This window comes from Chionomys nivalis, chromosome 10, assembly GCF_950005125.1.
Source record: "Chionomys nivalis chromosome 10, mChiNiv1.1, whole genome shotgun sequence".
NCBI classification, from domain to species: Eukaryota; Metazoa; Chordata; class Mammalia; order Rodentia; family Cricetidae; genus Chionomys; species Chionomys nivalis.
Genome location: NC_080095.1, coordinates 76,043,297 through 76,069,766, shown reverse-complemented (window position 1 = coordinate 76,069,766; position 26,470 = coordinate 76,043,297). Strand labels below are relative to the sequence as shown.

The 26,470-nt window shown below is 42.1% G+C and overlaps 1 protein-coding gene across 3 annotated transcripts in view; it reads left to right on the top strand.

The window, feature by feature from the left end:
- Dock4 (dedicator of cytokinesis 4) overlaps window positions 1-26,470 on the top strand; it is a 390,974-nt gene that overhangs the window by 307,835 nt on the left and 56,669 nt on the right. For all 3 annotated transcript variants that reach the window (XM_057782100.1, XM_057782101.1, XM_057782099.1), the window contains exons 28-32: window positions 6,894-6,969; window positions 9,234-9,334; window positions 9,686-9,744; window positions 21,436-21,584; window positions 23,794-23,879. In XM_057782100.1, coding sequence (XP_057638083.1) covers window positions 6,894-6,969; window positions 9,234-9,334; window positions 9,686-9,744; window positions 21,436-21,584; window positions 23,794-23,879 — 471 coding nt within the window. The remainder of the gene's footprint in view (window positions 1-6,893; window positions 6,970-9,233; window positions 9,335-9,685; window positions 9,745-21,435; window positions 21,585-23,793; window positions 23,880-26,470) is intronic.

The window sequence follows — 26,470 nt, the reverse complement described above, 5'->3', positions numbered from 1 at the left end:
GCCCGACACTCCGGGAAGGAAATACTTCAAGCAAGAGTAGCTGGAACTGTGGACCAGCAATTAACTCTGGGAGCTGGTACCACTGTCAGCACCCGTGACCTTGAGTGCTGTCTCCCTGGAGTGGTGGAGATAAAAGCCTGGTGAGGGTGAATTCAAGAGCAGAGCCAGGGGAGGAACAGACAACAGTAATTACAGGCACATCTTTTGAAGAGTTTTGCTAGAAACAGGAATCAAAAAAATACTGCTCTCTGTGAAAGGAGTTAGGAGGGTGAGGATCTGTTTTAAATTCAGGATACTCAAGCATGTGGTTGACTAATAGGAATGCCTGTACTAAATCCATAAATATTGATGCTATTAGGAAAATGGCTAATTAAAGGCAACGTGTTCATGGGCCTGAAAGTGGATATGTATGATACTGGATGCATACATATCCATTATTGCTGGGTTTCCCAGTCCCGGCCCCTTCTTCCTTTTCTATAACAACCTTACACCTGAAGAACAGTTTGCCGTGAAGGTGTACTGCTGAGGTCAGGCACACTGCTTTGTATGAAGTCTTCCCTAAGATAAAGGAAGCTAGCCACACTTGGAAGAGTGCTGATCGAATCCAGGAAGAGCAATGGCAGCTTTTCGTAGTCCTAGGAAGGAGGAAGGCAGAGTTAGGTGGTGCCCTGGAAAGTTTGGGGTGTCTGCTGAGCATCTATTCACACAATTAGAATGGCCCTAGTGTTGCTCTGGTTTATTAAGTGTGGTTATCCTTAAAGTCCCGTTGGTGAGAGAGGGAACTAATACATGCTGGAGTTTCAGAACTCCCAGCTTAGATCAACTAATTTTAATTACCCTGATAACTGTTCATAATTTTCATCTGCCCTAAGGATCTTCCTGTTAATCTATTCTGTCCCCATTTAATGCTTCAACTTAGAAAGAAGTTGAATTCCAGCTATATTTTGTTAGCTTTTGGATGTAGAAGCATCAACATTAGCTGGGCATGATCGTGCACACCTTTAATTCCAGTGCTCAGGAGACAGAGGTATTCAGATCTCTATGAGTTCAAAGCAATTCATAGTGAGTTACAGGCCAGCCAGGTCTACTTAGTGGGACCCTGCTTCAAAAAAGTTTGGGTGTGGGGGGAGCAACATTGTTGATAGTCAAGTTTTTCTACTCTGTAGATGCTACAGGGCTTTTCTCTTAGTCTCTGTGTGATTACGGAACATGGGCTTATGCTTCATCAGATTCTAGTCTCAGTCACTTTTGAAAGAACAAATTCCAGAAGATAAGTTTTCTATGGAGTAAGAAAGCAAGAAACTAGGGAAGAGAGAGAAGATAATTCTTAATCACGGAATGAGGGAACAGCTGGAACACCCAAAGCAATAAATTGTATTCCCTGAGCCCCAGTTCCTCTTCCTTGATTAGATCTCATCATTTTATGCCCATGGAGATTGGCATTGTCAGAGCAATCCTTGTGCCCACATTGTCTGTGGCAGAGTCAGTGATCTGGCCATTTCGGTAGCAAATTGCAAACTTTTCTCAGCGATTGAGGTTGGAGCATTTGAGATCAGAAATAGTTCCATGTTCCAAAATTGAAGAAAAGAATGAAGCCAGAGGAGCCATGTGGCTTTAATAATGGGGAACAAGTGAAGAAAATCCTCCCAAGTATTCTGCACAATGGAACAATGAAATATGAATTCCTTTAGCTGGCTTGGGGACTTTGTGCTGGGGCTCAATAGTGAGTTCCAGCCCCCATAATGAGCTAGAAAGCATAAATGGCAAGCATATGAAGTAGCGTCTTCTGAGGAGCTTCCCGCACTTGAGAAGTCCTCCTTTGGGTCCTACTCTCCATCATAGTAAACACATTAACCAGATTCATATGCCATATTATACACATTCACTGAGGAAAAAAATCTATTTATCAATATTTGAACTTATTTGGGAAATCTTACAAAGGTGCCTATACTGCAGTAGTTTGAATGTATTGACAGCCAGAAGCTCATAGGGAGTGGCGGTGTTAGGATAGTGACTTTGTCGGAGTAGATGTGGCCTTGTTGGAAGAATTATGTCACTGTAAGGGTGGAGTGTGAGGTCTTCTTTGCTCAAGCTTCATTCAGTGTGGCACTTAGATGACTTCTTGTTGCCTGAAAGCCAAGATGTAGGGTTTCAGCTCTGTCTCCAGCTGCATGTCTGTCTGCATGATGCCATGTTGAATCATTATGACAATTAACTAAACCTCTGAAAATGTAAGCCACCCAATTAAATCTTCTCCTTTATCAGAGTTGCCTTGGTCATAAAATTCTAACTAAGAAAGTAACCTATCATTTTTAACTTAGTAAAAATTGCATAAATATTAAATTGGTCAATTAATGAAGTTAGAGCATGTAAAGTTGATCATATTTTGGTCCTTACTTCATAGTTTTAATTTGGTACCATAACTTTCTCAGCCTCTAGTGTGTTCCAGACTCAATGAAAAGCCTGCACCCTATGCCCCTGAGAGCAGGCAGGTCAGATAAGGGCCAAGGTCATCAGTCTAGCAACAAGACTGCATGCTGCACTAGAGACCTTAAGACTGCTGAAATCCCAGTCAGGAGCCTGCAGAGGCAGAATGTGTAGGGATGCTGTTCTGACTTAGGATTCTCTAGTGCTGTGAATCTCAACCTTCGGGTTATAGCTCTAACGAACTTGCATATCAGATACCCTACGTATTGGATATTTACATTATATTTCATTATAGTAGTGTTATGAAGTAGTAATGAAATAATTTACGGTAGAAGGTCACCAAAACATGAGGAGCTGTCTTGAAGGGTCGCAGCATTAGGAAGGTTGAGATCCACTACCCTAGAGCCTTGGCCCTCAAAGGATGCTTTACAGACAAGAGCTTTGCTTTCACTTGGAGCTTGTTAGAGAGCCAGGCTTCCAAGAACTACTCCAGGCTGCCTGACTCATTGTCTGAATGTTAATTAGGTTACCAGGTACCCACTGAAGTAGGAAAAGCACAGTGCTTATCTAGAATGGTGGCTCTCCAGGTTCACCAAAAATACCCTGGAAGCTCTACAAAGCCAGGTTCCTAGACACATATAATCTCCAGAGGAAGCCCCAGCTGTCTGAGACTTTAATATGCCAGTGGTCGTAGTAATGAGACCACAGAGGTCCCATGTTAATTGTCAATGCATGCAGCTCAAGCCACATGAATATTATCTGTGTTTATGACCTGGTGTCTTAAAGGCTTTTACTGCTGTGAAGAGACACCATGACCATGGCGACTCTTATAAGGAAACTATTTAATTGAGGGGGCTCACTTACACTTTCAGAGATTCAGTTCATTATCATCATGGTGAGAAACATGGCAACATGCAGGCAGACGTGATGCTCAAGCTTAGAGTCCTACATATTGAAGGCAACAGGAAGTGGACTCTGGGCAGTGTTCTGAGGATAGGAAACCTCAAAACCTGTCTGCATAATGACACATTTCCTCCAGCAAGGCCATACCCACTCCAACAAAGCCACACCTCCTAGTAGTGCCGCTTCCTATGAGGTTATTGGGGGCAATTACATTCAAACTACAACACCTAACATATAAATAATTTTGTAATTCTTCTCTTCTGTGGAATTGCTTTTCTCAACTGGAATTTTGAGTTAGTGAGCCTCTTCCAGGACCTTAGGCTCAGGTGTGAACATAGCAAATATGCTAAATTTCATTAGTGGTAGAGTTCTTGCTTCCGAGTACTAATCCAAGCTAGACTTGTGGGCCAGCGCAGCAGTAGCAGGACAGTGCATTTTTCTGTTGAACATCAAGCACAAGTTTGTACTTATCTATTAAGAATCAAGAACTCAGTGGATAATGGTACTTGCTACACTAGCACTGGATCTGAGGTCAGATTTCTAGACTCCTATAATAGATGTGGGTGGACGTGTAGCCCTGTGACCTCAGTGCTGGGTGTGGACAAGACAGAGACAAAAGAATGGCTGTACCTTGACAGTCGGTAGCCTAGTTAAAAATCAGTGATCTCCAGGTTCAGGGAGGGACGTTTTCTCAAGGGAATAATAATGAGAGAAATAAAAATGGCTGACATCCAACTCTGACCCCTGCACTGACACAGACAAACATGTGCACACAGAGTACACATTTTACTTATTTTGACTGGTTGGTGTTTTGGAATTCATTTGTTTGCCAAGCATACATTCTGTCTCCAGGCTGTACTTCTGTACCTCCCGGACTTCCCTCATTAAACCTAGAATCCCAGTGATCTATGTGATGGGTGAAGAGCCACTTCTTAACCTGCTAGCATTTCCTCTTCTGATAATAATGATTTATTATCATGGGGTAAAATCCTTTGGGAACCTCAATGATTTCCTCATTGTTTCGGGGATCTATGCAAGCGACCATTCAATGCCATCATCTGAGGTAATTCCTCTCTGTATTGTGGAATTGGCGTATGATGTCTGCCATAGGGAGCTGAGGAAACCACAGCAATTCTGTCTTACATGTTTATCTTATAATTAACTTTGGTAATAAATACTTTTAGAAGTACAGTGATTTTATGCAAAAGTGTGTGTACATGTATGTACACAGGGCTTCTGTTGACAGAGGCTGTTTGTTCATTTCCTGGCCACCCAGACTCGAAATAAACACACAGAAACCTTATTAATTAAAACATGGCTTGGCCTATTAGCTTATGCATAGCTCTAGCTAGCTCTTATATCTTAAATCAACCCATCCCTATTAATCTGTGCATCACCATGAGGCTCATGATTTATCAGTAAAGTTCCCGGGTGTTTGGCAGCAGTTACATGGTGTCTCTTTGATTCTGCCTACTCTTTCCTCCTCTGTCTGGTTGGAACTCCCACCTTGCCCTATTCTGTGCTGCAATAGGTCCAGAGCACCTTATTTATTAACCAATGGTATTCAGAGCATGCAGAGGGGATCCCACATCATTACATAACTCTCTTATAATTGACTGGGGGCATCCCCCAGTCAGCACCAGGGTAAATAAAAAGAAATCCACGAAAGTGCCAAGGGCTAGACTTTTCTATCTGAGGGGAAAATAAGGAAACACACACTTTTTGCTGGTAACCTAAGAGAAAAGGAACCAGCACACACTTTCCTGGCGGTAACCTTCTCTTTTACTTCAACTTAAATAATCTCTCTTTCCTGACCATCTCTCTTTACATACATATATCTCCCTCCTGTTCTGTTACATGTTTCTATATTCAATTACATCTCTTTTCACATGACTATATCTTCCTTTTACATACATTTCTCTTCTACATCTGTTTTCTATACAGCTTTATCTTCCTTACCTCCACACGGTTACAAATCTCCACACAGCCCCAGCTGTGCATCTCATTTCCATAGCTCTCTCACCATGCTCACTTTACACTCTTCCTAGGCATAGCTCCTCTGTGTAGCAGCAGCTCTTTCACACACACATACACATACATCTGCATCATTCATTCACTCTTTACACACTCATTCACTCTCTCACGCTTCTCCTTCAGCTCTCACACCTCTTTCTCTCTATGGCTGCCTTCTCTCAACAATGTCGCTCCTGCTCTATCACAGGCAAACCCACTGCCATAACACAAGATAATTCAAGTCATTTCTCTTAGGCTAGGAATGTCACATTGACCGGCCAATGAGTAATGCTTGGCCTTGCACTATCCCAGACAGAGCTGAACCTTGAGTGGTAGGGAGTATGTGTAGAGAGTCTCAGTTGCTAGACAAGGAGTTTCGTTTTCTATCCTGACCTTGAATCAGCAAAACACCTGGGAAATGACCTTGTGTATTTGTCTCTAGGCCAATCAAATACTCATCTCCAGGGGCAACAAGCCTGCTTTGTATTTGCTCTGTAGTCTAACTGTCTGTGTAAAAGGTTGTCTTTGTGACTGAGACTCCTATGTCAGTCTGAGTAATATACAATATCCTAGTATTATTTCTATTCTTCAGAACTATGCACAATTAAGCAGAAATCGTTTTCCTGACCATCCACAGCTATGTGTGTGTCCAATAGATGGAATATTTACATGAGATTAAACACAGCAGTGGGAATACACCCAGAGCTGTCCTAAGTGGCACATGAGGCAAATCACGGATATAGGCAACCAGTTTTCAAAGTCAGTGGTCCTGTAAGCTTGGTTATTCAGGTTTATCTTCATCAGATAATTATTCATCCGGTGGGTCCACATCTGAGTTATCAGTTGCCATATGCTGCATACTTCCACAGTCACCTGCACTCTGTTACTACTAGATGAGAATACTCACCAAATAATTCTTTCTCTCCCAAGCAAGATAAATATAGCTGCATATAGGTGTGACATGCTTAGCTAAGAACATAGGGCTGTCCCCATGTTTTGCCCAAGGGAGATGGCTCTGTCTTGGAGTTGCTGTGACCCTCTGGTCCACAGGGGTTATAGACACTTGGATAGGAATTGTCTCCTTAGTGCTTGCCTGGCCTCCTGTGTGACTCCACCTCCCATAGTCCTTCTGTGTCCTCTAGCACCTTACATGGGAAAGAACAGAGTGAAGGCATCTAATAAAGGCAAGATACATCCTGTCTCCTTATCTGTGCACTACATCTTTAGGCCCTCGGTCACTCATGGTAATCAAATACAGAAAGTAATGTTTACATTAAGTGATTTTGCTCTTTTTGGAAATTAATTTTAAAGTGTTATAAACCACCAATATATGAGTATATTTAGATCCGAATTATTTGAGTTTGTAAATATTCCTGTGTGTATCATTTTATGAAGAAATTGCCTAATAGATTTTTTTTTCTGTGTTTGAGTTTCTTTTTGAATCCACATGCTTACTGGAGGACATTTTCTCTTAAATGTGCTTTATTGTCTACTAACTGATTTTCACTAATGTGAAATTTCAGCTCTAGTATGTTCTTTTTTATCACTAGTGTTATCATCACAACAGTCCTGTACCTCTCAGATGCACTGCGCAAGAACTTCTTAAATGAGAACTTTGAGTATAAGGTCAGTATCCAGCCCACAACTGTCCAGCTTAGCTGTGTGAGATCTGTGCTGTGTCTTAGAGAGGTGCTTCATTTGTGTTCAGGAGAATATAGTTTCAGCTGTGTGTAATGTTGGGATACTTTTTATTATATTTGCAGACACGTAGAGTTGTTGTAATGCCTATCAACCTGATGGGAGTCAGTCATACCTGTTCTTCTTTTCTGTGGTTCCAGTGTAGTTATTTTAGAGTTTTAGATTTTTATTATTTTTTTGAGTTAATAAAGAAAAAAATTTCAAAATGACCACTTCCCTAGCTTTGAGTTTGGGGAATGAATTATGAAAACTCTGAAACCTTGGTGTGATTCTTCTGGGCAGGATTCTTTATACCTCAGAAATATGACTGGTGATATTCCTGCATGTTCTCCTATTCCAGATTACCTCCCCACACACCTTTTTTTTATATTAAGCAAATGACAGTGTAGACAGAAGTGCCTGCTATGGCTTCCTTTCTCAACAATGATTCTGTTTCGTTATCTTTGTTTCCTGTTGTTTTTTAATAACATATTTAACATTAAACATTTAGTGAGAACTCATTATCTGACAACTAGAAAATACAGAAAGCACAAATGCAATGAAAATTTGAAGCACTCTTGCCTGGCGTGCATGAAGTAAACCTGGACTTGATCAAACAAACAAAAACCAGAACATCCACAGAACAGAGGAGGCCTGACTATGAAAAGTCAGTGCATTCTGTTCGTGACACAGGGTGACATCTCAGCACAGCTATGCAAACACCTCCATCTACACATTGCTGTTTGCTATTTGAAAAACAAAACAAAACATCTTCAGCCGTCTGACTTTTGCCATTTATTTTCCTTCACTACTTTCTCCTTGTAAATTATCCTTCAAGTGTACATTCTTGCAGAATTTAATATTGCCATGTGCCTATATTTCTTCGAATGAATGTTGTTCGGGGAGGGGACTAGAGGGTTGCAATAGTTAAGAGTGCTTGCTTCTCCTAGCCAAATTCAGTTCCCAGTACCCATGCCAGGTGACCTTCAACTTCAGTGCCAGGGTACACCATCACTCCTTTAAAAATGTTTTTAGTGGAATTTTTTGTTTGGGGGTTTCAATCACATCCCAGTTTCATTTGTGAGACCTCCATACAGATGACACATATCCTTTGTCCTATTTCTCATAGTTAGCTTTCTTTTGACATGACATCACTGGAGACATAGTTTCGCTCCATATGTCCTACATGGTTTTTGCTGTTTATTTCTGGAAATTTTATTCTAATGTCTTTCTGATTCTTTATTTGGCATAAGAAAATTTATGAGTCGAAATTTGTCTGGATAGGGAATTTTAAAATACAATGTGAATTTAAAGTGATTAGCATTTCCAGAGATACAGATGCAGGTTTTTCAAGTTCTCCATCAAAAGAATCTCCAAATACTAATCCACACAGAAATGGAGTACCTAAGGCTGTGTGGAGACGCCCAGAATATTGTCTGCAAAACAAGACATCAATCCTTCAGCTACACCACAGAGCTCCGATTTTAAGCAATATCTAAAGAGGGAGTTGTAGTGCAATGTTTTACTCTTAACTTTTTGGGGACCCACCAGCCAGCTCCCAATAAATCACACACAAAGGCTTATTCTTAATTATGAGTGCCTGACCTTAGCTTGGCTTATTTCTTGCCATCCTTTCTTAACTAAAATTATCCTGACTACTTTTTGCCTCTGGGCTTTTGTCTTCCTCTATTTTTGTATACCTTTCTTTACTTACTTCTCCATGGCTTGCTGTGTATCTGGCCCCTGGTGTTCCTCTCTCCTTGCTCATCCTCTTCCTCATTTCTCCTTTTATTTATACTCTCTGCCTGCCAGCCCCACCTATCCTTGTTCCTGCCTTGCTATTGGCTGTTCAACTCTTTATTTAGACCATCAAGTGTTTCAGACAGGCACAGTAACACAGCTTCACAGAGTTAAACAAATGCAGCATAAACAGAAGTCACACACCTTAAAATAATATTCCCCAACAAAGAGTATTTCTTTAATTTTATTACTTCGTGTAGAAAATGTCAATTGTGTGCTATGTAATGGCAGCAACTATGGCATAATGACTCCACACAAACCACGCTTTGGTAGTCAGCACTGACTGGTACACAGTGACTCCGGCTTCTCTCCCATCCCTTTCCTGCTTTCGAAGCAAATGTCAGGAACTGCATCAACTCATGTGCCATGTTTCTCTAGCACAACAGTATTTAAATATCGTCTTCTTCTTTTAGATCTGGGATTCCTACTTTTACCTTGCTGTCATTTTCATAAACCAGTTGTGTCTGCAATTGGAGATGTTCACACCTTCCAAAAAGAAGAAGGTACTAGAAAAGTAAGTACCAATGAGGGATGTATGGCCTTTTAAAGATGTTCCATCGTTCATGGGTCACAATGCCATCACTGGAAATGACAAGTAGTGGAGCATTCATTAGAGCAGGGTTTCCAGAGGAATTTCAATATTCTTGAACTTATTAATACTTGAGGGCTATCCAGGATTCAAAATTATTATCGAAACCAGAAGTTATAAGTTTATGTGGATATTTTATTTAGGGTCACTATGACATGTTCACTAGACATCTATAATTCAAATGTCTTGCCTTTAATTCAGAAGGACATATTCTATCCTAGAGAAATACAAGTACTTTGTTCTGGAAATTACAACAGTGTTGATTTTCTATTTCAGGTACGGTGATATGCGGGTCACCATGGGTTGTGAAATTTTTAGCATGTGGCAGAACCTAGGTAAGTGATGGGAAGTGAAGGCCTGCATGGCAGAACTCCTCTCCTGACTGTCACATGTCCGTAGCACAGCGGCTCAGCAATGGCAGCGTTTGGGAGCCAGTGTGTCAATCAGTCAAGAGATTTTCAGTAGCTGTGGATGAAATTCTCTCTCACTCACAAAATGCCATCTCCAGAAATGGACACTGTGGCACCGAGCGAGGTTGATTCTTTACACTGGTGTCTAGTAGAGGCATCACAACACTGTTGTGTCTTCCCTTATTAATGACCAGTTCTGAGATCTGGTATCATGATGTTCTAAGCCTTGAACACTCTCTAGCAATGAGGTAACCTTTCAGAACTTGAAACTGTAACAACCCGAAACTTTCAGAATTCTGAAAGGAAGCTATGAATCATCACCAATTTGGATTAAACTTTTTGAAAGCTTGCCTCTGGCATCATCATGTAAAACCCTTTTCCTGCATTGACCTGCATCGTAAGGAGTCTCACTAAAGGCCTTTAAATGCACCTGCAGTTGCTAAGAGACCGTTAGATCCAGTTGTGTTAATCTGCTACAGTGTAGAAAGCATATTATCCCAGCAAATTGCTGGCATAGATCTGCATGCACAAAAAGAATAATATTTGGAAAATAAACTGTTCTGAATTTCATTGGCATAAGCTCTCTTTCTGGAGATTCATAACATTTAATTTGGCATATTACTTTTGCAAGTTTTTTGTACCATTAACTGCTACTGCATTTGAATCCCCTGCAGTTTATTCAAGTGATTGACATGTGACTGTGCAATGATCTGAGAGTTCCTTCTTTTTTTGGCCTCACTGAGGCACAACTTAGAAATAGCAGGATGTGTTTTCTTGTTCCAGAGTGATTTTTGCCCAGAATTCGTATGTCCCTCAAATATGCACCGCAATTTGGAGAGCTTTGTTATTCATAAATGCTTGCTGGTGATCTCAGAAAAATAAAACAAGTTAGCATCCAAAAAATAAGAGCCAGTGATGAAAGGTCAGCTAGAATAAATCATGGTCTGTCCCTAGGTCCAGCTGAAAAAAACACATGAAATGTCTTGGCTTGAGCATCGTCTGCTCAGTGTCCGTGCTCAGCTGAGTCTATTTTGTTTCCTCTAAAGGCCTTCTGCTGAGCCTTGTGGTGCATCAGTTGAGTGCTGTACTGGCATGCTTCCCCAAGTATGGTGGCTGGTGAGGTTCTTCCCAGAGCCTCTTTGGAAATCATATCAGACTTGGTTGGCTTACTAGAGGAGTGAGCACCATGGTTTTCTCTGAGCATTGCTGTATACAACTTCACCCAGCCTGGGATGGCCATCCATTAGGCTCTGTTGTTAGTTTACTTAATAAAACAGGCGTATCTCATAGGCTACTCTGTGTTAATCTTTATGACAAAGCAAAAGTCGTTCTCCCTCTCCTGGGAGGATGCTAAATTACTTCTGTGCTCTTTGGAAATCAAGAAAGCTTAGAAAATCTCTGCCGGACAATCATTCTATACCGGCATTCATTAGAGCAGCGGGGTCAAAAGTGGAATTCCAACTAGTGTTCGCCTCACCTGGAACCTTGCAAGAAATGCAAATTCTCTTTCTCCCCTGTAGACCCTGAAATCTCTGAGCAGAGGATAGCAAACTGATTTTTCTAGGTGCTTCTTAAGAAGCTGACTAACGACAGAACAATGCTGCCTTAAGCGGCACTGTCTCCCTCCTTTGCTGTGCTGGCCCTGAAGACTCGTTGTCTCGAGTATAGTCTAGGTCAGGAAGCAGTGGTTTTCAACACACAAATCCCCATCATGATGTGTGTAGCTTACGTATACAGTCTAAAACTTTGTTCTTTCTTTTCTTTCTTTCTTTTTTTTTTTTTTTTTTTTTTTTTTTGGTTTTTCGAGACAGGGTTTCTCTGCTTTGGAGCCTGTCCTGGAACTAGCTCTTGTAGACCAGGCTGGTCTCGAACTCACAGAGATCCGCCTACCTCTGCCTCCCAAGTGCTGGGATTAAAGGCGTGCGCCACCACCGCCCGGCTTGTTCTTTCTTTTCTATATCATTTTCCTGACTTTTTACCAGAACATTGCCCACATTTTAAAGGGTTTTCCATTCTGCCGTGAGACTGAGGGGGATTTGATTTCCAAGGCACCTGGAACTTGGTGATTGGGCTGCTCACACATAAACCTAATATTGCGGATCCAGTCATTATATCCCTAGTTTTATGTGTTAGCAATGTTTCACCTTTAGGACAGCTTAGATTTTATTTATTGCAAACCCTGACAGAAATAACTTCCCGGAGAACAGACATGTCCTAGCTCTCATTTCAGAGGCTGTCTTCTGGCACTGGTCAGCTTCACTGTTTCAAAACGGAGGTGAGAGAGATCATCATGCTGGAAGGGTATGGTAGAGAAAAGCTGCTCACCTCATGGGAGCCAAGCAGCAGAAAAGAGGATCCGCCTATGCTAGCCTACCCTTCTCCCTGCCCACCCCTTTACTCACATAACGATGGGGTTTGTCTGTTGAGAATAATGGCTGTTTCCTAACAGCTAGATTGTGCTAGGAATAGTCTTCTGGACTGGGACAGCAAAGGAGGGGAACACTGCTATTTACCATGAGGGATATCCTTGACCTAGGGTGTGATTCTTCCACTCCCACAAGTCTTTCCCTGTTTGTCATCTCTAGAGAAAGATGTCCCCAGAGGTGTGCTTCCCCAATCATGTCTTAGGCATCTCTCAGTTTAATAAAGTTAATGTCCAAGATTAATCACTGCATTTTGATTTTGGTTTTGTCTCTGACTTCTTTGTGTTTAAGAAAGGCTCGCTCTGTAACCCAGGCTAGCCCGTAATCACAATTGTCCTGCCTCGGTTGCCTGAGTGTTGAGATTAGAGGTGTGTACCACCGTCCTGCCTACCAGTGCTACTTTCCACCACAGCTTTGCGACAAGTAGACATCCAGTTGTGTGCTTATAGAAATGCTTTTATCATTCTAAAATTGCATAACAATTTATAGCGTTAAATGTGCTTTTTAATGACATTTACATAGAGGACTTTAAAACCTAGTGCATATCAAGCCCACCATGAATTCAGATTTCTTTTCCTTTAGCCTCTCTCTTTCTTGGAGCATTTGAGCAAGCAGGCTCCAAAAGCGGTCAGTTCGACCTTAACTAGAGCAGATCGGTGGCTATGACAATTTGTGCTTCAGATGCAGAACTGGGGGAGTCTGATGGGAACAAGGGAACAGAAGCGGTCTCTGTTGTCTGTGGACCTAGCGTGTAAACAGGGCGCAGAGAGCAGGTTCCCGCAGAGCAGGGTCAGGCTCTGACAGTGAGACTTTGGCGTTTGTGCTGCTGTCTCTGGCTCCTGTGGCCCATTCGATGCAGTGTCCTCATGACTTAATTAAAACCTAATATATGTTTGCATAAATTTACAGTCTTAACTATTTTTCAGTGTTGAATCATATGAAGTGCGCTCACATTGCCAGTCCATTGTAACCTCCACCATCCATTTCCAGAACTCCTGTCTTAGAACACCGAGTTACCGTGGCAAAGGAGGTCCTGGGGTGGGGAGGGCACAAGGGAAGGAAGAGGAGGGGAAGGAAGTGGGGAATCAGTTTTTTTGTTTGAAAAACACAGTATTCAAAGCTAAGTCTTTGTAGGCTAATAAAAAAAAAATGACCAGTAAACAAAAACTTCCGTCACCCCCCAACCTCAGCCTTCTGAGTGTTTTACACGTTATGTCACGTGTGTGAGACAGTTCAGCCTCTGTCTTCCTGCCACTCACTTCACCCGTGTTTCATGTAGGAGTGAGAACTTGCTCGCCTTTGGAGAGAAGGCAGTGTTTCTCTGTTGCTGTGTGATACATTGGCCTTCTCCGTGCCTCTGTCCTTGGATACGTGGACTGCTCCCGCCTTGGGCTACTGGGGGCTATGCTTTTGTGAACATCGCATCCAGGGCTTTGAGATCCTGCTTTCTCTTCTCAGGGGCTGATGCTCAGAAGCAAAACTGCCGGATCTTGTCCTAATCGTATTTTTCATTTTGGGGGGGAACTGACATGCTCCTTCCATAATTTTGTCCTGGTTCCTATCATCATCAACAGAACACAAGGGTTCCAACTTCTACGCGTTTAGTGGGTGTGCAGCGACATTGCATTGTGGTTTTCATAAGTTATTTTTGAAGAATAAGGACCAACTGGAGATAAGTGAACACCTGTTCTTAAATGCGTTATTCCTCCATATCTTTATTTTCTAAATTAAAGAAATAAAATTTTGTTCTGTCAATGGGGGGGGAGTTATTCATTACCCTCCAAATTTTGTCCACTTTGTGTGTGCCCTTGAAAGAGTGAGGTGATCTGTGTGGAGGTCATCCTTGCCAGCTGGCTGCGCAGGTGGCCTTCGATTTGCTGCAAAGTTTCTACTTTCTATTTTTAGATAAATTCCCATCCTTACTAAACACGGTGGGCACGTGTTCCACATATGCAAACAAAGCATCCTGTACCCATTGTAGAACGACTGGACTTCCCTCTACATAAGCACAAAACCCCTCCAGTCCAAGTATAAGGCACCCCAGACACCTCAGATAAGACTGTGTGGCTGGCAGCTAGGTGTGGGGACACACACAAATCCTTAGGAATACAGGAATCAGTTAAGTGAAGTGAAGTCGCTGCTGTACATGACCCCACATTCTGCTCTGCTGATTCGGCAGGGGTTTGTTTGGGGACCTGACTGGGTTTGCTCATGCTCTACACTCTCAAAGTGTGTTTTCAGCGATAAGGCTACCCTGAAGCCTTACTGCATGATCAAGACCCAAGTGTGGCTGCTCTCTACTTCTCCCCTGTCTGAAGAATGTAGTCTGTGAGCTTTGTTTGAACTGTAACCAAAATGGAAGCTGTAAAATGCATACTCAAGACCACAGGGAAGTTTGAAGATTAGTTCTGTTTTTAGTTAATTTAAGAAATCAATGGTTGAATGTGTTACCATGATAAAGGCATTGTGACCCCACATTCATAAAGTGCCGTGTCTACTAATGACGCTTTCTGATTGGTGCAGTGGTGAGATGCTATGTTTCAGGCTTGCTTCAAAACTCTCTAGAGAATAAAGTTATGCAGAATGTTAGAACACAAATTAATGAAAATTCCAATTGTGATAGAAGGTGGACGGTGCTCATGTGTGGTCTGACGGAGGATGGACAGTGCTCATGTGAGGTTTGATGATGGAGGCTGGACGGTGTCCATGAGAGGTCTGACGGAGGCTGGACGGTGTTCATGTGGGGTCTGACGGAGACTGGACGGTGTCCATATGAGGTCTGATGGAGGCTGGATGGTGCTGTGAGGTCTGATGATGGAAGATAGATGGTCTTCATGTGAGGTTTGACTTAACTTGTCTCTGTCTTGTGAGTACATTGAAATATTTTTTTTTAAAGGTTCTACACATTTTATTACGGAACAAACAAATTAGCTCACGAGAGACAGACAGCTCTCTGGGCGCGTCTCTGAGGGAATTTGTGTTGAGTTACTCAAGGTGGGAAGAACCACCATGACTAGTCATTTTCTTGTTGCTGTCGATGAGATACTCGACAAAAGCATCTTCAGGAAGGAAAGGATCGTTTGGGCTCAGCCTTGGAGCTACAGTCCATCGTGGTGGCAGGGAAGGTACGGCAACAGGAGTGTGATGCAGCTGGTCACATAGCATCCACGGTCAGGAATGCTGGGCCTCCGCTCATTGTCTCTTGTTTATTCTGTCCTGGACCCCAGCCAATGAAATATTTTTAAAAGAAGAAAATTTGGTTATAAAATGGTAGATATATTTTTAAAGGACACTCAAAAACGCCCAATCAAATAGTGATAAATAAGTAAGTGTGCAGTAGGTGTGATCTCCACTTTAGAGGTGAGTGAATGGCAGACTCGAGGAAGATTAAAAGTGAAGTTTGCAGAATGTACAAGGGTAAGACAACTCGATACCTATCTAATATCTGAACTGAATAAATAAGAGGCATACAGTCAAGGAAACTATACAAATAGGCATGTATTTAAAGATATGGTTTTAGGCCAGAGCTTGTAGCTCAATTGGCACAATGTTTGAACAACAAAATTAAATAACAAATAAATACATTTTAAAACATGAAGAAAAAAACAAAAAACGAAATCAACACCACAGTGGCTCTCAGTCACCTTCTGCTAACTCACTAGGAGAGAACTATCTGGGCAGGCTGAAATGTGAGTTTAGGTTGCATTCTCTCTCTGGCTTGTACCCCTCCCCACACACATAGCCAGAAGCTGTGCATCCATTTGGTGTCTGTATAGTGTGGAGGTAGCCCAGGGCTGTACCTGTAAGGTAGCTGGACCTTGCGCCCTATAGCCTGGTCCTGGGCAGGGTCTTGGTGGGGCATCACACATGAAGCCTTAGGGCTCCCCAGCCTCCCCAGCCATGCACACATGGGAGTCTTCTCCATTTCCTCTGTTTCTCTCTTGCAGCTCAGATAAACAGTAGATTTTGACTTTTACAAATGACAGTAAGAGCGCTTGTGTCGGATTCTGCTTTCTGCCCTGATAGAAATAGCCAAGGAAAGGAATTGCAAACTGCAGCTGCTAGCTACCTGCCTGAAATGTGACTGTCAGAAGAGTAGAGGAGAAAAGGGGAAACAGTGCAGGCATTTCTATCTTAGGAGACTCGTGTTTTGGAATATATACAAATTTACATTAATAAGAAAGTTTCTCTTGAGACATCCTTGCTGTTCTGAGGAAAACGAAACAGTCTTTTGGAAAAGCAAAGGAATATCTGGGTCAGAAATACAGGTAGGAATACATGAGGAGAAGCTACAAGTTCCTTCCTTATGCATTTGTGGGTATGGATAAGATTTAAAGATACCAAAGGAGGTGGCTCAGCACGCAAAAGTCTCTGCCACCATGCCTGAGAGCCTGAGTCCAGAGACTTGGACTTAAGTAGTGAAGGTGAGAATAGACCCTTGGGTGTTGTCGTTTGTCCTCCACATGTGGTGCACGCGTGCGCTCACACACACACACACACACACATACACACACATCAACTAGTTAATAACAAAATAAAGACGGTGGAAAACAGTTACCATTGATGGAATCTCTGTGAGGCAAGATGGGGCTGTATTGTGACTTCAGTGATATAAAAAGGGGCTTTCATAAGACAAAGGACAAAGGATTGTATCCAGGACTGGGCTTCTATTCTTAAAGCCCTTTTTTAAAGCACTGTGTCAATTGTTTTTAGATTTATTGGTTTCATTTTTGTGTATGGGTGTTTTGCCTGCATGTATGTATGTGTTCCATGTGTGTGCCTGGTGCTCTGGAGCTCGGAAGAAGGCATCAGACACCAGGAGCTGGAGTTATGGATGCTGTGGGCCACATGTGTGGGCTGGGACCTGAGCACATGCCTTCTGTAAGAGCAAGTCCTAAAACTGCTGCGTCCTCTCTCCAGCCCCCGGTTAAGCCCTTTAATTCACACTGAAACTAAACACAAGACAGAACCAACATGACTCCCAGTTATGATGAAGGGTTAATTCCCTGACCATGTGAGGTCCATGTGGTGCTCTCGATCCCCAAGAAAGGGCCTGGCAAATACGTCAGTCTTCTGTGTGTTGACAGTAGAGACCATGAGGATCTCTGTCCTGTAGGGCCCTCCAAACACATGAAAGGGTAAGGACATCTAGCCATAGTTGAGGCAGGTATTGGGAAAGCCTCAAATGCATTATTACTACTGCTAGAAAGTTTATGATATGAAGCCTTCTAGGTAGCCCCAAGATAGAAGAAAGTTCAAACCAGTGGCCTCTGTCTAGGAAACCACCCAGGTAAGTTGAAATCCTGACAGAATTCAAGATGCTACTGCCTTCTTGCTTCCTCCTGATGTGATTCTGGTCTCTAGTAAGCAGGCAAGATACTGCTCACAAGGTATTTGAGGGAACAAACATTCACACTCTAGCTGGCTCATCAGAAATCTACAGGTTGTGTTTGACAAAGTAAATCCCAAAGTCCCAGATTCACCTTGTATTGAGAAATGCATGGTCTCTTGTATAGCTAGGAGGCCTACTGGTAGACCTGGCTTTAGGCATGGGTGTTTAGAGAGAGGCTCACTATGTCTTAGCTATTCTTCACTCTGAGTGCTAACCTTAGTCTCAGAAGGACTGTCTCCATTCAGTAGTAAAATGGTTTCTGAAGACTTGAAACATATTTGCTTCTTAAAGCCCCTTCTAGAAAACTCCTTAATGGCCACATATTGGTCTTAGAGATGAAGCTGGTTTGGGGCAAGACTAATATTATACTTGCTTGTCCTGAGGCCAGAATATAGGAGGTTGTTATACCTAACTGTGGGATGACAGATGAGGAGCTATTCCCAAAGCTGGGATGCTGCCCAGAAGAGCAAGAATGTTGGGTACTCTCAGTGAAAAGAAAAGCTTTTGCTTATTCCTCTCTCCAGTGAGTCTTGTCTTTGGTTTCACCTTGACCTCCAGCAACTTCAACTTCAGAGAGATAGGTTTGTGATACTTGCCTCCTCAATGTTTTTTTGATTTGTATCTGGACTTAGTTTCATATTACTCTTCGGCTAAGCCGAAAAGCCTATGTTGGTTCCGTCCATAGGACAGCCATTTCAAACTCGAACCAGCCTGATTGGTGGATCTAAAAGCTAGTCACCCTAATCCCTAGTTAAGGGTTTTGGGGTAAGTTGTTTAAAGCCCAAGATTTTTGTTTCCTCTTTGGGGGTGGCAGTTCCTACTGCCTAGAGTCATCATGGCAAATGAATGGAATTATTCATGGAGAGCGGCCAGAGCCCGCCTGCCATGGAGTGAGTGCTTGCAAGTTGGCTGAAATTGTTAGTGAGTCACCACACTTGGTGCTCTAGTCCCTCTCGACTTTCAGAAGTCTTCTCTTGTCTAGAAGCATACCGACCCACCATCCCTTTAGCTGGTGCCTCCTCTTGTCCTATACTTCTGTATTCAGGAACTCCCACACACACCCCCGTTCTTTCTTTCCCTAAATGATCTCATTCATTCGATGATGTCAATCCCTATTTATCGATGACAATCATGCAAGGCTCCTGAGCCCTAAATCTGACTTTTGGGAGTAGATAGGGTATGTGCACATGAGAATGTTTCAATAGGGCTTTAAGCAGAAGCTTTCAGGCATTGTCCTTTCTCCATCTGAAACTAGTTTCTACTCCTGCTTTAAGGTGGTCTCATTTAGTAGTAAAATAGGCCAGGAGAATGTCCCTCAAATCTGGCCTCCTGTCCCTATTACTATGCCTGGTATTTGAGGGGTCAAAGTACTATAACCTATCATCAGTTTTCCCAATAAGCACCTACACAAACACAGTTGAAGATTTACACCCCCTCTCCGATCCAACATGGTATATAAACCAGGACACTATTGGTAATTTCTCCCTGACCTCTGCTACACTTGCAGATATGACTTACTGCCCATGTTTCCAGGTGTACCTTCTGTTCATATATTAGGCCAGCTGCTGCTTATTCCCCAGCCCAGTGAAGTAGCCTGTCTGTAACCACTAACCAGCTCCCAAATCATGACACAGAGAATGATTATTAGTTATGGGTGTCCAGCCTTAGCTTAGTTTGTTTCTATCCTGCTTTTCTAACTTAATTTAATCTGTTTCTCTTTATCTACATTTGTCTTGGGGCTTTTTACTTTTCTTTCCTTCCTTCTGTATGTATTATTTTTTGCTTCCTCCCTGGCTGACCTCTGACTTCTCCTTTTCCTCTCTCTCTTCCTTTCCCCGTATATTTCTCATCCTATTTGTTCTCTCTACCACCAACCTCGCCTATCCTTTCTCTGCCCTGCTGTTGACCATTCAGCTCTTTATTAGACCAATCAGGTGTCCTAGGCAGGCAAGGTGAAACAGCAACACATCTTTAAATCATTAAACAAACGGTTAAAGTAATACTCTGTAGCATAAACAAATGTAACACATCTTTATATAATTAAACTAATATTCCACAGCCTAAACAAATGTAATACATCTTTACATAATTAAGCTAATATTCCACAGCACCTGTCCAAGCATCTTTCCTTGGTTTCCTTAGGTCAAACGAGCTGGACCATCATTCTTGATGGTCCTTGATACTAGATCTGCATCTCTGCAGTAGCCTCAATGTTTGTTATGTTTTACATTTGTAAGCAATAGATTGTTCAGTTAATATGGGCATTCCCATTTGTTGAGCCCATGAATAAAATAGATTAATGACGGAATTAGTGAAACAAATATAAAGCACATATCCATGCTAAAAGAAAGTACTTGTTATTGTCTTGTGACTCCCCAGATTTGCAAGCTCTCATCTAAACTCGTAATCTGTCACCTGCCATAGCATATTCTGGAAAGAGGGACTCATTTCAATTTTCCCCTCTGCTTCTATTTATGATCATGTAACAGTTTGATTTTGCCAAAGATAGTGTCCTATCCAGGAAAGCAGAGACCTAAAGGGATCACGGGGTACATAGGGAATATATTGAACACCTCTGTTCTCTCCCAGGAGTATCCTGGAAACCCTGCAGCTTGTATTAACATAGACTAAAATGTTCAGCTCCACGTAGTATTCCCTCTGTGTTTCTGGGGTAGGGAGAGTCTCATCATGATAGGAGATAGTGCGCATGATCTGAGCATAGGAAAGAGTAAGAACCCTGCCATAGAACAAATCAGAAAAACGTTTCTGCGATTTGTCCCTAAAGACAAAATTGATGTTCTTCATGAAGCCAGCCACCTTCAGCCTGACCTCTGAACTTGTTCTAGGCATTCTAGGGAGGTGCCTCAGCATCACAGGCTTTTAACCATGATACAGAAAAAGAATGCATCATCAATGGCATGTCATTTTGTTACTATCAACATAGGAACTTCTCTGTGAAATCTAACATAGACTGATAGACTTCAGGCCTACCCTGTGTATCGTCACTGTGTCCCTGCTGCTGCCTGGCCACCTCTTCTCTGAATCACGACTACCTAGTATTTGATTGCACGCCAGTAGAAGTTCAATATCATTATGTTTTAATCTTTTTGGAAAATAGTTGAAGGCTTTGAGGAGGTTGCTTTTAGACTTTTGTTTAGCCTATTTATTTTTTCTTTAAAAAATAAACAGAATCCAGTTTTCCTTGTATAATTTGCAGTTTTACAACCCAGAGAAAACAGCTGTGATTACCTTAGGGGTAGTTTCTCAGTTAGTATAGATGTGTGTGTGTGTGTGTGTGTGTGTCTGTGTGTGTTGGGGGTAGAGGTGTTGCTTACCTTTATTTCTATGTACCTTGTGTGTACCTGGTACCCACAAAGGCCAGAAGAAAGCATCAGACTCTTTGGGACTGCAGTTCTAGAAGGCTGTGAGCCACCATGTGGCTTCTGATGGTCTGAGCTACTGAAGCATCTCTCCAGACTCCTCTTACGCCGTGGAATACTCCTGTATAGTCTCGCCTTGTCTTTCACACACTGAATTATGTTGGGAAAGTTCAGTTGTGTTTTTCTTCAGCCTCACTTTTAATAACAGCTTCTAATGTTTTTACAAGAAGGTACAATAAAAAATATTCCAATTTCTGTCATTTTAATTGTATGCCACGGGTTATTTTCTTATCCGGGGATAAAATTATAGTTGAGTATTTCCAACTATAGTAATTGTTTTAACTAAATTTTAAAATAGTAATCTTTTTGAAACCTTATTAAGACTAAACATGCTGAAACTCAAATATTTTGCTTATTTTAGGAGAACACAAACTTCACTTCATCCCTGCCCTGATTGGCCCCTTCCTAGAAGTCACCCTGATACCGCAGCCAGATCTTCGGAATGTCATGATTCCTATTTTTCATGACATGATGGACTGGGAGCAGAGGAGGAGTGGCAACTTTAAACAGGTAGGCAGTGGCGCTCACCAGAAATGACAGAGAGCTTCCCTTTGGCGCCTCCCAGTTTCCGCCAGTACAACCCTAAGTGGGGAAATGAACACTGAGTCCAGAGGACTCAGAACCAGGTGAACCTGTCCTGCCGGCACCATGGAGCCTTAGATACATCTCTCTGGCTTCCTGTTTACCTTAGATACATCTCTCTGAGTTCCTGTTTGTCTTAGATACATCCCTCTGGCTCCCTGTTCACCTAAGATACATCTCTACGCCTTCCTGTTCCCCTTAGATTCATCTCTCTGGCTTCCTGATCCCCTTAGAAACATCTCTCTGACTTCCTATTGTCCTGTGCCTCCAGGAAACCCTTGAGACCCCATTTCATTTTTTTCAGCTAAAAAATTGCTTGCCTTACCAGATCTGTATTTAAGAATTTACAGAGGGTTGTTTGCTCCCAGCCGGACACGGCTCAGAGGAATCGGAAGGTTAATGATTCTTTAAACCATTGAGCTCTCAGTGGTCTACACATTGTGTTTGGTGAATGACTTCGCTTTCAGCATTTGACTCACAGTGTGTTTTATTGCTCTTCGCTTGGAGCACTGAAAATTAATTTGAAGGAGAGAACAGTGGGGAAATCTCACAAAGGAAATTCCGAGGGGATGAACCTATCATTCCGCACTGACTTAAGTTAATAGGGCTGCTACCGTTTGGAAGAAAGACAGACATCCTCATTGCAAAGCTATATCTGCAAAGAATCAGCCACTTTTGCAGGTCCAGGTTGGGGGAAGGAGGAGAAGCATGCACTCACACAGCGGCTGCACAAGCCTGCTTGCCCACGGGATGTGGCCCTCCTTCACACTCTACATGAGTCCATCTTCAAGCCTCAGGAAAGTGCTTGCCAGCTCTTATAAGCAATTTGATTGCATGCATAGATTTTTCCTATTGCCAAAAGTGTGGGCAATTCACTTGTATCTGTTTATACATTTATTTTCACGAAAGCTAATGGGTGAGCAAAAGGCTGAGAACAAACTGTGCTTGGTAGGGGAGTCCACTTTCCTTCCCCCTTCTCTTCATCTCTTGATTGACATCTGGCTTAAAGGGGTAATTGAGCTCAGTCCTTTGACAAAGTTGAATATTCATCCCAAGCCCGAATCACTTTAACTCTGCCTAAAGGTTACCATTTTCTCTTTCCTCTTGCCTCGTATAGATGAAGGGAAATTGTTCCCTTCCTGATATTCAAGTTATAAAGGATTTACATCCTTGAAAATGTAAATGTTTTGACTACAGTTTTGAAGAAATACGTCCTTTCTATCGCCTTCTGCTTACTGCTTACTTAGAATATTTCTGTGGGTCTACCATCTGCACAGGGCGAGGATGAGTTCTCAACTTCAGTGAAGACTGAGCGCAACCTCGAACTGTCTGAGGAAAGAAAACAAACCTCAAACACATTAAAGATTTCATTTAATGTATTTGGGCGTGTTAGTTTGCTGATATTCTCAGATATAGTGATGTAAAGAGAAAAGAACTAGGATTTGCCAGTTTTTTATAGTCCCTAAAAAAGGAACTGAGGGCTGGAGAGATGGTTCAACAGTTAAGAGCACTGGCTATTCTTCTAGAGGTCTTGAGTTCAATTCCCAACAACCGCATGGTGACTCACAACCATCTGTAATGGGATATAATGCCCTCTTCTGGCCTGTAGACATACATTCAGGCACTATACATAATAAATAAATCTTTATAAAAAGAAAATATTTTGCCGGGCGGTGGTGGCGCACGCCTTTAATTCCAGCACTTGGGAGGCAGAGGCAGGCGGATCTCTGTGAATTCGAGACCAGCCTGGTCTACAAGAGCTAGTTCCAGGACAGGCTCCAAAACCACAGAGAAACCCTGTCTCGAAAAACAAAAACAAAAACAAAATTTTTTTAAAAAAGGAATTAAAATGTTTAAATTGGGTTGCTAACATTTATGTCGGGATCACAGATAGATAGATGCTGTCTTTGGCAGCATGGAAAACTAACCAGGCAGGAGTATGAAGTCATGATAACCGCATCAAAATCAGCCCCCTAGAATTTCATAGGGAGGCTTGCTGTTAACCATGGCGAACAATGTCAGTTTCACAAAGCGTACTACAGCTTTTCCCCGCCATAAAAAAATACATTCCAATTTGCCTAAATGAATCTTCCCCATGAAGTGGGGGGACAGAGAGTAATATTTGGGTGTATTTCAGGTGGAAGCCAAGCTAATTGACAAATTGGATAGCCTGATGTCGGAGGGCAAAGGTGATGAAACCTACCGTGAGCTCTTCAACAGTATGTGAGTAGAGTGTTTCTCTCCAGTCGGTTCTGCTCAGGACATCTGGTGTCTGTCCTGAGCCGTTCTGCACCGCAGTAGATGAGAGCTGCGGAGACAGCTTGGGTCTCACAGGAGGGCTTTGTCTTCATAGAGAGTGAAGTAAAGGATAATTGCCTAACTCTAGCAAGTGGATCTTATTATGCTGATGAGGAGACACATCTCCTTATTTTAACCTCAGATTAGGACAGGCCGCCTGTGTTGCATAACAAAGCTCCCGGTTGCCATGCTTGATAACTTTCAGGGAAAATAAGACCATTGTTACGAGATAATGATTCTAAGGAGCTTTATGAGTGGGAGACGAAGAAAGGGTGTGATTATAACATTTGTATACTGTGTTCTCCAAAGCATTACCCTGGCTGATTTGCCGTTTCAACAATGAACTTAGCTTGTGCCTGATGTTCTGCACCTGCTTTAAACGTAGATGCCGGCCATTTGCTCGGGATTATTAAATTATGAAATGCTTCCTAAATGCTTCCTATTAGAAGGTCACCAAAGCAAGTCATTCCCAGTGACTTCGGTGTTTGGGATTTGCAAGGAGAATAGAGGGAGAAGAATGGAGTTCTGTGCAGGGGCCTTGGGGTCATCTCAGCTATGATCACGGTCATGGCAGGGATTGCTTGTATTATGTATGAACTCACTGTGTCCAAATAGCCAGAACTGAGGCATGAGGACGTCACAGTACTTGGGATTTCCCAGCTGGTGTTTGCTTTCTTTATGATCCTGTGGATCTTAGTCATTTTCAAACCTACTATTTCTATAATGTGGTTTATTTTAAGAGGGAAAATCATCTTGCTGAGCTTGGGCATTTCTTTCCAGAGTGCAAAAATAATACATTTCCCTGAATAAAAAACACCTGCTTTTTTATTTATATCCAACCATTACCTACGTGGTACTGATAACCAAACGCAAGATTCAAGTTCATTATAGGATTGTTAAGGAGCAACAGTGAAAAAATGAATGTATATGTTTTAAGGATGCTATCTGTCTATGGTTGGTAGTTTGGGGAGTCTTTAGCTGGTCTGATTTACAATCGTTGCTGAAGCTTTCAGGAAAATTTTATAGAAAGGAAAATCCAGGAAGGGCTGCAGAGATTTCATATGGTGGTGGTGAATGACAAAACAGAGTCTGAACCCTGAGTGCCATTTTCTTTTGAATCTGTAATTAAACCAAAACTTGTATTAATTAGTCACCAAGCCCTCATTCATTCTTGGGCACAAAGTGTCTGTCTTTCATGACAGCTGGAGTTTAGCAAGAATTCTGATTAAAACCTCCCCCAACACAATAAGTTATATTTGAAAGATGCTTTCATTTTAGTTACTGGTCCTTGGTTAGAACAAAGAGCTAAACTACCGAAGTGCTCAGTGGAATGAGCCCCTTGAGATTTGTGATTAATTATTTATAATGAACTCATAGCATTAATAAATGCATGCTCTCTTTCTTTAGTGCCTCTTATCTGCTTTAGTAAGGGCCTGATAGCTTGCAGTTTGGGTTGCTTTTATATAAATATGACTTTGAACTAGAAGATGTGCCTTGACATTGGAATCAAAGTAATAATTAAGATATTAAGCCTCTATAATTAGGGCTATTTTAAGGGACCTGATTAGTTCAATGGAAATTTTTATTCTCTTGTTGAATTTTAACTTATTACTAGAATATAATATAAATAAATAAAAAATTTAAAAACTCTAAATATTTTAATGCTTTTATAGTCGGCGTCTTGGGAATAAAATAAATCTAAAGTGACAATTCAATCACATTCCTCCCTTGTCCCGGAAAAGAAAGTGAAAATGTAGGTGCATTTCAGGGAACAATAAAGTTATTTTTGCACAAACAATTCCAGCAAGTTAGTGTAATCACAGTGAGGTGCCACACATGTTATGAATCAGGAAGGCATGCTGTTATTGAATAGAGGTTTCTTTGCTCTGAATTCACGTCTAAAACTTCATAAAATTCAACAAGACGAGGGAAGCCCGGAAGACGCTTTGCTTCTTTCCGGTCCAGCGGAACACCAAATGATTCCCCATGATTGCCTGTCCCATCACTGCCTGGATTTGGAAGGCTAGCTCTATAACCGTGCCTCGAGTATCCAAATCTTTTTTTTTTTTCCTGCTGTTTGGGTTGTTGAAGAAGAGTGTCTATGGCAGGACAGTCTTCTCGGCCTATCCTCGTATGATAGGGAAAGACAGACTGAAAATCGAGCTACCATCCCCATTTCCTTCACGGTGAGCAAGGTCATCTAGCTGTTCTGCGGTCTGACCTGCCTGCTCTCCGTTTCATGGAAGAGGACCATTGCAAAACCCAGAAAAGCTTTGCGATAAACTGCCCCTTACTTATGAGACGGGTTCTCAAGATACTCCCAGCCCAAGAGCACAGGGACAGACCTGGAGAAAAGAAACCAGGTCCACTCAAGTTATCTGGAATGATTCCTTCCTATGCTGATACTCTCCTTGGGTTATGTTGATAGAACTTTCTGTCCTGCCCAGTCTGCAGCTGTTCAGTCCCAAAGAAACACACAGAGGTCTACATTAATTATAAACAGGTTGGCCTATTAG